The sequence below is a fragment of the Drosophila suzukii genome, chromosome 3 (assembly GCF_043229965.1).
Source record: "Drosophila suzukii chromosome 3, CBGP_Dsuzu_IsoJpt1.0, whole genome shotgun sequence".
Taxonomy (NCBI): domain Eukaryota; kingdom Metazoa; phylum Arthropoda; class Insecta; order Diptera; family Drosophilidae; genus Drosophila; species Drosophila suzukii.
This window is the reverse complement of record NC_092082.1, coordinates 2,439,456-2,451,388: the sequence shown is the minus strand read 5'-3', so window position 1 is coordinate 2,451,388 and position 11,933 is coordinate 2,439,456. Positions and strand designations below refer to the sequence as shown.

The window sequence follows — 11,933 nt, the reverse complement described above, 5'->3', positions numbered from 1 at the left end:
CTAACTGATTTGCCTGATATCTAAACCCGTTCGTTTACTCACATTTCCCTTTGTGTCTTCCTTATTCAAAGTAACACTTTAATAACACTATGCATTATCTCTTTAGGACTACAAGTACACCTCTTCGAGTATGACCAGTAACTACTCCCACAACATGCAGAGCAGCAGCAGCTCCTCCCATAAGGAGACCAAGTTCTCCTCGACGGCAGGAGCACCACCACCGCAGGTGGTGACCTATCCCAGTCCAATTCCTGCCCAAAGGAAGACCCCGGCGGCGGAGTTTAGTGACTACAGCAGTGAGATTGACGAACGCTTCCGTTCCGTGTCTCGGGCTAATGAATCCGATGCCGAGATCAAGGGCTATCGAGTGGTCTTCCCACCCACACCCACTCCGCGCACAAACCTAGCCACCAATGGCCACAAGTCCCCGGTGGTGGTGATTACTCCCTCGCCCATGGAATTTGAGCCTTCTCCCCAGGAGTATGCCAGGCCCAAGTTCGAACCGATTGGCAAGGAGATTCGCCATGAGATCAAGACGGAGAGCAGCTCCAAGCAGTCAAAGTTCGTGCAGAACCAGCATCAAAGTCAGCCTGTTTTCAAGCCCAAACCAGTGGCGGCCAAGTTCATAGCGGCCACCCAACAGCAGCAGCAACCACAGGCCACCGCCCGTCCGACCATGTACTACAATGCTGTTGCTGGAGCTCCGATGCACCTGGCCAAGGTGGCCTCCGAGACCAAGAACGTGATGCAGATGCACGAGTCCACGGAGAGTTCGCAGCGTGTGGTGAACATGCAGCAGACCAAGAGGATAATCCACTTTGATAGTCCCCAGGAGCAGAGGGATCAGCAGATCGTGCAGGAACACTTCCCCTACAGTCCCGCCACAAGTCGTACTCCCTCGAGGCAGTCCCATCTGCCACCTCCAGCCACGCCCACTAAGTTTGTGCCTGGGGAATTCCGGGAGAGTGATTACGAGAGTGAGATTGAGGGAGCACGCATCCAACCTCTGTGGTCACCCTATGGCGATGGTTTGACCAAGGGCTTCAGGCGAGTGGCCCCGCCCCAAGGAGGCAGTCGATCCTGTAGCCTGCCAAGAACCTACGAGAGGGTCCTATCACCCATGGAATTCGATCGGGGTCCCGAGATGCCCAGCAAAATCCACGTGGATATCAATACCCTGAAGAAAGAGCAGCGCGGAGGAAGTACAGTGACCACCCAGCATCGCACTCAATCCCTGAACAGGAACTCCACCATGAGGCAACAGCAGCAACAGCAACAGCAACAGCAGCAGCAGTCCATGGATCAGATTGATAGGGCCGGAACTTTGCCCCGATATGGTTACAGTTCCCTCCAGCAGCAGGCCGAGAATCAGGGCCGACGAATGGGCTCCACCTTCCTCCAGAAGTCCCATCAGTTCGTCGATGAAGTAAGCAGGGATGTAAGGAGCTCGGCATCGAATGGAATAGGCATCCGACCGGGTTTCAAGAGGGCTCCCAGCGAGGGCAGCAGCCAGCAACCTCAGGCCTTCCGGGATGAATCGCGAGTCTCCCAATATGGTAAGTCCAATCCATCCAATCCTCGCACTAAGCCCGCAGTAGAGATTTGGAGCCAGCTCCCCTCACTTGAATTGGTATTTTGAGATTTTAAATTTGAAAATTGAGAATTCGGTTGAATTGGTTTGAGAAATTTGCATTCGTTTGTCATACCGGACATACCCAGTACTAATCCGTTATCATCTTGAGATCACTTTTATCAGGTTGAATTATAAATTAATTTGAAATTATCTTATTGAACAGTTCGTTATTTTATACAACACTAATCCTTTATTATTATTATCTAAACTACCTTTTATTTTCATTGTTCAAATTCGATCTGTACTAATCTTTACCCATTCGCCAATTATTATTTGTAAATATTTATAATTTGTTTAATCTTATGAGTTATGTATAATCGAGACCCTTATTTTTTATGTTTAGTTATAAGTTTCTCATCTGTGATCAGTTCGTTATCATCCAGGATTTGTTACCATTTTATTTGTCACACATAAAAATGCCTTCATAAGCTCAGGGTTATTTAAAGTTAGCTTTTATATCAAAACGCTAATAATCAAAGCCATCAAGAAAAACCCTTATCGTATATGTTTGTCTGTAAACTGTAATCAGGAACCAAATGCGTCGACCCCAATACCGGTTTAATATATTTCAAATACGACTTCGGCTATGAGTTTGGCATCCTGTTTCCCGGCGAGGGTCACAAATTCGTCAGTAGCCAGTGGAACAGCAGTGGCAAGAGCCAAAATGCCCAGCCAATCCAAAACGGACGTCACTCTCCCTATCCACTGAAACTTCCGCCCGGAAATGAGCTGGTGATTCCCGTGCAGCACGAGAGATCCGCTCAAGGATACAGTTCCGATAACGAGGTGCAGCGGAGGAGTCAGGCCAGGAACTATTCGACTTCCAGGCCGATGGCCCCTCGAACTGCAGTCAACAGCCAGAAACGCTATAGCCTGCCCAGTTGCCACAACCTCGATATCCACCTGGATCGCCTCCATGCCCAGGCACCTCGACTGCCTCCGGATCAGATGATCCGCACAGGTATTGAAGCACTCAAGGTCCAGAAGGCTGTCACCAGATGAGAGCCATCAATCAGAACGGCTTACGCTATCACAATCGCTATCGATGTTGTCAATTAGTCTAGGACAAGTTTATGTTGTGATCACGGTTGTCGCTTGGTATATTAAACCAAAAAAACACAAAAGATATAAACTGGAAACCCAGCTCATGAAAAAACTTGAACTACAATCTCAATTAGTATCAAGTCCCGAGAGAACTTGTATATTGCTTTCACTAACCTTTTGATACTTTTTATTGGGCTTATATCTTGCCTATAAATTGACCGAAAAGGTTATACCATTTTATAACAAATATCCAATATTAAAGAAAGAGTTAAAAGGTACAAGTGAATAAAGTCTGAAAAAGACGTTCCAAATGGATGTTGAAAGTTTATGTCTTTTGAGCCAATATGCGGCATTCGTGGTCTTTCGCCCTTGTGATTAACCCCAAAAATCGTCATCGCCAGTACTATTTAGTGTGTAAATAAGCAGGACCTTTTGTTGTTATAACCCCAAAAGTCGAAAAGCATGCTAACCGAAAAATCCAGCTCGCTGCCTTGTTTTTGCATGACCAGTTTGTTGTTTGCGTTCTTCGTGTTTAAACCCTAAAGTGAAACGTACTTCTAAGTGTTTGTGTTCCGTGCCTGCCGCGTGCTAATCCCACTAATGGATGCGCTTTGAAAACGCTGAGCCAGAGATTCTAATGGTTTTACCCACACCACTCCAGTGCCGGAACTGCCCAATACGGAACCCGTCAATGCGCATCTGAGTCGCGATGAGCTGGCACAAAGGCAGCCATTATTCATAACGGTAAGCCCGAGTCATTAACCCAAGAACCACGTGTCCGACCCCCAGTACTGAAACCCGTAATTCTCTCCCCGATCCGATCCATCTCCATCACCATCTCCACCTCGGACAGCCGCTGAAAGACATCGCAGTCGGAGTGGGCGGAACGGCGCGCTTCGAGTGCATTGTGCAGGCGCATCCGCAGCCGCAGGTCAACTGGACGCACAACGGCGGTCACTTGGAGCCGGGCAGCCGGCATTGCATCGAGTACCGGAACGGCGTGTGCCGGCTGACTCTGCCGCAGGCCTATCCGGGTAAGTACTGCGGACAGGCAGGTCGACCGAGTATCTGCACAGTGCGAAATTGGGGGCTGTATTGGAGGACTTTTCATTGTTACAAAAACTTATAGATAAAAAAGGATTTACTTTATGTGTCTCCCAAAATAAGTACATCTTATTCATCTCATTTAATGGTTTTTAGAAGTATCTTTATTTATTACTTAAAATATCTTCCTAAACCAGTATTCTAAACATTAAACTTGTAATTGGATTGTATTTTATTGGTCTTTTAAATATATACTTATCTTAAATGATATGATTTATTAAGATATATTACATTTTCTAGAAAGCTTTGATTTGTATTAATAAGATTAATACTTAAAAAAAAGTTTATCAAAGAAGTGCTTTCAAAAATTCTTTAAAATTTAAAATTAAATTGAAAGTTGAATTAATTGTAAAGTATGTATGGTATACGAGTATATCTACCAATAAAATGTAATCAAGATAATCTAGGCCTTACTAGTACACCAAATTTCGCACTGTGTATAACCAAATCGGGCAGCTCATTAATCGTTCTACCTTCTCTCTTCCTCGTTTCCTCCTGGAATTCTCGGCATCCTTTGGAATGGTTCGGGATCCGGCAGACGACAACGGCAACTACGCCTGCACCGCCATGAATCCTTTGGGAGCGGCCACCACCAGCGGAAACTTGACCGTTTCGAGCACAAACCGCGGATTTAGATACTAAGCTTGTTTAAATGCAACTATTATTATAATTTGCTTTATGATTTGTTCAATGCCAAAGTTTCGCCTTATTGTGTGTATGTATTCACTGTGCCTGCGTCGCTTATTTTATACCCTATTGTTTTCTGGGCTGATGGAATTTTAGAAAAACATTCGGCCAAAATACCCATTATACATGCATACAACAGAGGATTATAGTATTACTTGTGTTTTTGTCGAAAATGAAATAAACAAATATTAAAACGAAGGAGGAAAGTGTGTTTTTTTTGGCCTACCTAATGCATTTTCCGGCTTTTCCGTACACAGCTGATCGTGAAAAGCTAATAAGTGGCGCTCTCTATGTGGAATTTCTGACATTTTGTTCGAAAAAGCTATAATCGCTTATTCGAAAAAGCTTTCGAGTCGTTAAGGCGCTAGATGGCGCCCAGCGATCGCTAATCTTGGTATTTTAAAAAATATTGGGTTTTAAATTTATAAATAAAAGCCATATGGTTAAGATTTTCTTAAAAACTATATTGAAAAATGACTGATTAATCTCCTTGTGCATATAGTATGTTTACATTATAATCGATCCCTCAGATCTTTGAAAAATATTTTTCAGATTGGTTTTGGCATTAATTTCGTTTATCTTTGATCTCAAGATTAATGATTCTCTTAGCACACATTTTCTTGCTTTCTCGGGAAAAGTTTTTAATTTAATTTTCTGAATGAATTACAGAATTTTAAAGTCCCATTTTTCACGCTGAGCACTAAGACTACCAATTAATTTCAGTCATTTGCTTTTCATTACTCATTGCCGTATAAATATTTAAACTAGGCCAAAAAACTACTTTCAAAATCAGGTCAGAAAATGATTCAAAAAATTTAGAGGCAACGGTAGAACAAATGTTTGGATATGTGTGGAATAAAATGTGGGTGGGCGGTTGACGGTTCGACTAAGTTTCGCTTTGCTGCTCAAAAATGATTTATTTGCCTTTCGGCAATGTTTATTTATCTAATTTTCTTGGCATGTTCTTTTTGTGGCGATCGCTTGCCAAGAATCAACGGCGAGTAAAACGCGCAAAATGCGAACAATTTTCAAGAAACAAAGGGGCAGCGAGGAAACTCGGACAGGCCAGACGTAAACACTCTCGGCTGTCAAGGCATTGGGTACACATATGCCCAGTATGTAGGCCTTAGAGAGTCCTTGACACTGACACCGAACCCAAATCACCGGCAGAGTTGCCAAACTACTAGAATAAATCACTGAAAGTAGACAAACTTTTTTGGTAGAAGAGGTCAATTAAATTGAAACAGTTTTGTGAACTTTATATGGGTTTTTCTTGATATCGAAATATTATTTAGCTAATTTATTTGTATTCACACTTTCTAAACCTCTAAAGTCAAAAGTTATCATGTCAGTTTTATCTAAGTTTTAATAATCCAACATTTTGTGGTAAAAAAAATAATCAATCAAATCATATTTTATGTATTTTTTTAAACATCATATCATCAATGCGGATGCATTTTGGGTAAAGTTTAATTAAGTTTTTAATATGTATAAGTTTTTCTTTAAGAAAATGAATTGTTTTTGTATCTCAAAAGTAAATATTTAAACAGGGGACTATTTTACTATACCTACAATTCAAATTTAAATCCTATTCTTAAGGGATACACATTCCTCAACATAACCCAGATTATTGGCACATCTCTTGGCCTGACTTTCCCACTTACTTTGGGACATATGACACACTTTTGTCGATGATTAGTCGCTGGTGGGTGGGTGGTCGAGTGGTTGGCTGGGGATTTGTGGGTGGTTCAAGGTCCCCGCCTGCCAATCTGCCAATTCTAATTGTGTGTGCTTAGTGCCTGGCCAAAGTGTTCTAGTCATTAGGCAGCGGTCCAAGAAACAAATTAGATCCCACTCACAGGGCAAATGCAAGTACTCTGAGTCATTTGCAGCATCATGGCCAGTGCTTAGTGCATCGTTTACGAAAATATAACGGCGTGGTAATTTCATTGAAATCGGATTTTGAGTGCGAGCATATGGCCCGATATTGCACCTTAATGATTCATAAAATTGCTTCCCGCACCGATAAAACGCTGAGATATATATCATGAAACTATGTCAAAATATAAATTCGATGCAAAAATATGAAAAACATTTCGCGTGTGGCGTTCCCCAATGCGAATCCGAAATATTCGGGCCGTGTCCGTTTTGTTTAGTATATCTATTTCTTTTTTCTTTTTCGTAGAAAATCTTTCTTTTTTTTGCTTGGCACATTCGCAAAATTTCACTCGCTTTAGAGCAAACACAATATCTGTGTATCGTGTGGCAAATGTTTTGCCAGCGCGAAATGGTAAATGTTATTTCACCAGATTCCAATACCCAAAGCCAAACATCGCTTTTTCGAATACGATTTTAAATCGCCTGGATTTTCGGCACAGAGTGCCAAAATATGGGCTACAGTTTGACCACCAAAGTGTCCCATCTACATTTTTTTGTGATGAGTCTTTTCCACCAGCTATACAAACATTCGCATTATGGTTTTTCCCTGCTCCCAGTGTTTTTCAAAATTAATTGGGTAATTTTCCCAAAATAGCTAATGAACTCAGCGCAACAAGTCACAAACCACACACAAATTTTCCTTTGCCACTTTAAGCATTCGTTCATATTTCTTAGATTTTTTCTTTGTTTTGTTCAGATCTCTGAGGATGAGGAAACAATTTGGTGATCCATTAGATGGGTCTTTCTGTGGGATCCAGTTGAGTGGTTTATTATATTGGATTGGTCAACATGGCAAAGGCGTGGTCGCACTTCTGATTAATGCAGAATAATTTAGGGTCTTTAAGATCATAGGAGACTTAATGAGCTATTTACTGAGTATATCCCTAAGACAACTGCGCCGTACTGCTGAAATATAGATATTTGTTTTATATAATTAATATTTTCTGGCAAATAATTCTGAATGGCCGGCGCACTTGCCACATATAAATTTTAATAAGACTATTTCCGCTTTGGTTTCGGTAAAATTTTTGGGCTGCCGCGACAATCTATAGATACTTTAGCCGAATATATATGTTTATAAACTGGATAAGAGCCAAAGGCATTCGAATTCGATACTATAAAGTAGTTGGGAGGCTCGTAAAATTGTTTTCCTCACACCCACGGCCAGCAGAAGAATGTAATAAACCAGCAGCAGTTCGAGAACTAAAGGAATTGGCCCAGAACTGCGCAGATGTTTGGCTAGAACCAGAAGCATTTAGCACTTCAGTTCGCCCAGCATTTGTGCAAACATCAAAATATTTATAATGTCTATATGCATAGATTTAATTTAATTGGGCGCAACAAACTTAAAAACTGGCGCCTTGAAAGAGCCGCGAAACTCAGTTGCATAATCCCCGATGACAGGCAGCCTCAACTGAGGAATGGCAATGGGTTTGGTTCCTAGGAATGGGATCCCAAAACATCCGTGCTACCGCCACGCGTTGATGACCCTGTCCAAGTCAGTCACTCTTTTCGCGGCGAAAAGATTCTTGGCAACTTGATTATTTATACGCACGCTGTAAATTAGCAAACAAAACGGCGAACAATAGACAATTTGGTGTGTTGAAAATACAGTGCAGGGATTTCATTTCTATTCCGCTGAAAATCGGGGCCAAGTTTGAGCATAAACACAAATTCCGCTAATTGCCAGAAAGGCGCTACTATTTAATTGTTTTCAGCTAATTGAGCAAGAACATAAAAACGCAGCAGTGCAGCTATAAAATCTGAAGATTCCAATCATTTCCGCGTTTCTAATTCGCCAAAACTCGCAGTGAGGACTGCACAGAAAGAAATTAATATAAATTAAGTATTTAATTAAGTAATATTTTTAAAGGAATGCTAGGAAAATCAATGGAGGTTTTGTATTTTGTTAAATATCTATAATTAATACCATATGTAAACAGGAAAATATGTGGTTTCTATAGATCTTTGAAACCTTCATAGTGCTTATAGTATAAATCAAGTTTCTTGCATACTTTCGGTGGTGGTAGTAAAAGGTTTCTATATAAGATTACCGTCTTATTCATACTAATTTCAACATCATATTATTTTCTGTGTAATCTTCTGCAGATCAAGGCACCCAAACGGATTGCCTGCTCATAACCGAAGAGGAACCGGCGCCGGAGGCCTCGGGACAGCCCCTAGATAATGGCGCCAATAAAACGCCTTTGCGCAAATCAGCCTCGTTCTCCTCCACGTCGACCAGTTCGCCGGCCAGTTCCTCCATGGGCTCGGCCACATCGACCATGTCGCTGCGCTCCTCGACGCCTCTGAGGAGCAACAATCATCATTCCCAGTCGAGTCGGGCTCTCCGGAGCGACACCATCAACACGTTCCAGAAGTGGGAGACCACCATCGAGTCCATCAGCTACGTCAGCACCAAGACCGTGTCCATTTCGGATTTCAGCCAGGAGCCGCAGCTACGCGAGCAAACAGGTAAACAAATTCCACAATTTTATTGGCATTTTTCGTTAGGCTTACATTAAATGTTGTTTCCATAACACAATCCATAATTAATCATCGGCCAAATGCCTCAATTCGATCCTCAAGCGATCTGGAAAATTGCTAACTACAAAATGGGCAGTCGCGATCTCTCAATCTCAATCTCTCGCATCCATTTGCCATGTCACGCTATCCATACACACATATTTCGAATATCTTTGAGGTACCGCATGTAAAATCACTAAATATAGATTACAGCCACTGCTCTGCACCACACTGCAACTTTCATTTACCAGAAAGGGAGGTTCACCAGTGGCGCTGGGAGGTGGAGACTTTGACTGCGACTCGTGTGTCTAATTTTATAAACAATTGATATGAAAAGGCTGAAGAAGAGTTAGAAATTGATTAGGAAGAGTCGACTCTGGGATACTCTTCCTATGTCGAAAATGATAGATTTAAATGAAATTTAAGAACATTTTGGGGCTAAAGATCAGTTGAAAGTTATTCAGAATTTACCTATATGCTTGCTCAAAATTTCTATTACAAAAAAAAAAACTTCTGCATGAAATAAAATCTTTTAAAAATGTATTCTTCTTTCTTGATAAAATATTTTGAATAACCAGCCTAGGTCTGTGTATCTGTATAACTTAATATAACAGGCATTCTATACAAATATTTTAAATGAGCAAACTTTTCCTAATTTAGAACTTAACAAAATTAAAATTACTTGATAGTTGTTATACCCTTTTCGTGGGTTTAAGTCGACCACATTTGGACATTTTATACCTAAATTGCCGCTTGGCATGCAGTGCTCTTGGGGCGCAGTCGCCGCAACATCGTAGTTGACGACGTTTCGTTTCGGTTTTATGGTTTTGCTGAATGGAGGGGCCCAAGACCGGGACTGGGACTTGGGATTGGGATTCAGATTGAGATTGAGGCTGGCTGCAATGGTCGTGAAATTCGATGCCAAAACGAGTCGTTGGCAATGCAGATCTGCTTACGCGACTCATTACATCTGGGTAAAAAATAAAGAAGTATTGTAGTGTATTTATAACTTCAAGATGGGCTCGGCTTGGCTTGGGGTCGCCAGCTCAGCGGCTTGGGGGGTGGCATTCTTCCAAAGATACTATATTTATCCATATTTATCCATCATTCTCGCTGCCTGTTGCATGTTGCATGTTTTGCCCGCTTCCAACTCAAGTGTCAACTCATCCAGCATCTGTTTGTTCCATTCTGTCAATCTTGTCTGTATCTGATCGTTGATTGATCTTGGATTCTTTTTCTTGTTTGCAGTAAATTGAATGCATCGCCCGAGTTCGAGAGCTGGGAGAAGCCAAACTAATTTTTGAGCAAAACTAAAATGAACTAAACCTACAGAGTTGCCTTATTATATGTACTAAACCATTAATAATACTAATTAAAAGACAAGTGAAATGTTTTCTTGTATACGTGTTGTGTTTGTTGGCACATTCTCTGGCAGTGACATAATTGGGCGAATATTTTTGCACAGAGCATCTGCGAGATAAGATACAGATTCAGATACAGCCTCAGCCTGGCCAGATAGATAAGTGCTGTTAATCTTACGGACAGCTGTCAAGCGAATGGTTGCTTGGAAAAGCTGTGCACTTGGAAAAATTTTAGGCTAAGATCAAGCCGACAAGATCCACAGATATATTAGCATTTAATGAATTTATCTATGTATAACTATACACTTCGAATATTTTAAAGTATATTATGTTTATTGTTTATATTTTTGTTATAAAAGTGCAAAATGTATTTTTAATGTTAATTGAACTCTGGCTAACAATTTATAACTATCACAAATATAAATTCATTACTAATCGAATATTCAGGCACCGCTTGAACTGGTTGGGAATTTTAGGACCGCAGTGTGTGGACCTTTCTTTAAAAAAAAATAAAATCATTATATAAATTATTCTTATTTGTTATGCCCAATGCCTTTACAAATTAATTCAAAATGGTTCATGTACAAATATTTGATCGGCCATGAAATGAACTGAATTTTTCTCAGTGCATACTATTCATTTTCGTAGCGCATCGCTAACAAAAACGCAAACTGTCTTTGCAATCTGCCTTGCAGAACCGGCTAACTGTTACTACTGTTGTTGTTTTAGTGGATATTTCAGCCAGAAGAAAGCTAGCCGCGGTGCGTGTTGCCTGTTTCTCGGCTTATCTCTGCCCGAGCCACTCTAATGGTTGTAGATACATTTGTACCTTGTCGGTGACAGTCGAAACTTTGCCGTCGCTGCGCCTGGCTGCCTAGAATCTACATCGCCGAGTCTGTAATTTAATGATTCTGTTACTGAGTTGCTGTGCTACCATTACTACTACTATAGTGCTACTGGCCATGTTAACAATTAATTTGTGCACAATAAAAAACAATATTGCATGACCATTGCAAACCAGGTTGCCGTATACAGCGATATAGTGGCTGCCTTGGGGCAACTCCTAGCCATAAAAGGCCAAAACCAACTCGTCGTTTTAGGTGCAATTTGTATTTGAGATTTTCTGAAATGGCTAAAAAGAAATAGAAAGTTGCGACAGTTTTTCGCCAATTGGTCACTGAAACACACATCTATCTCTATGCTGATGATTAAGAGACAAAATGAATAATCAAGTTATATGTATCAAACGGGCGGACGAGCCAAATTTTATACATTTCTATACATCTATGTGGTTTTAATTTTAGACAAACAAAATAAATTATGTGGAAAAAGTGAAAAACCCACGAAGGAAGAGCAATCAAGAGCCAAATCTCCCAAAGCCTTTAATTATATTGTGCAAACTATTATTCCAAGATTTGATTGCAACTGGGATCTCCTATTTATTTGTACAATTTCAACTGTGATGGACATTTCCTCCTGGTTTTTGGAGTAGAATAGAGGGCAACATAAGGAACGAATCTCTAGCTGGAATCAATAGATACGGATCTGTGCCGTGTGTATGCATTTGTCTCTCACAGTATCTAGAATTTCGGTAGGATGTCTTCTTGTTGTTCGTTTTCGTGCACACAATGTTGAAAAAT

At 40.9% G+C, this 11,933-nt stretch overlaps 1 protein-coding gene across 8 annotated transcripts in view; it reads left to right on the top strand.

The window, feature by feature from the left end:
* Nucleotides 1–10,333, top strand: part of zormin — a 37,566-nt gene extending 27,233 nt beyond the window's left edge. For 3 of the 8 annotated variants that reach the window (XM_065864838.2, XM_017077665.4, XM_017077668.4), the window contains 5 exons: nt 107–1,556; nt 2,163–2,594; nt 3,339–3,421; nt 3,531–3,711; nt 4,320–4,666. In XM_065864838.2, the coding sequence (XP_065720910.2) occupies nt 107–1,556; nt 2,163–2,594; nt 3,339–3,421; nt 3,531–3,711; nt 4,320–4,423 (2,250 nt within the window). In that variant the 3' untranslated portion in view covers nt 4,424–4,666. Of the gene's footprint in view, nt 1–106; nt 1,557–2,162; nt 2,595–3,338; nt 3,422–3,530; nt 3,712–4,319; nt 4,667–8,515; nt 8,882–10,180 lie in introns of those variants that run through there. The other 5 variants (XM_065864837.2, XM_065864840.2, XM_017077666.4 and 2 more) reach the window with 3 other exon arrangements.
* The last annotated feature ends 1,600 nt before the right edge of the window (nt 10,334–11,933 follow it).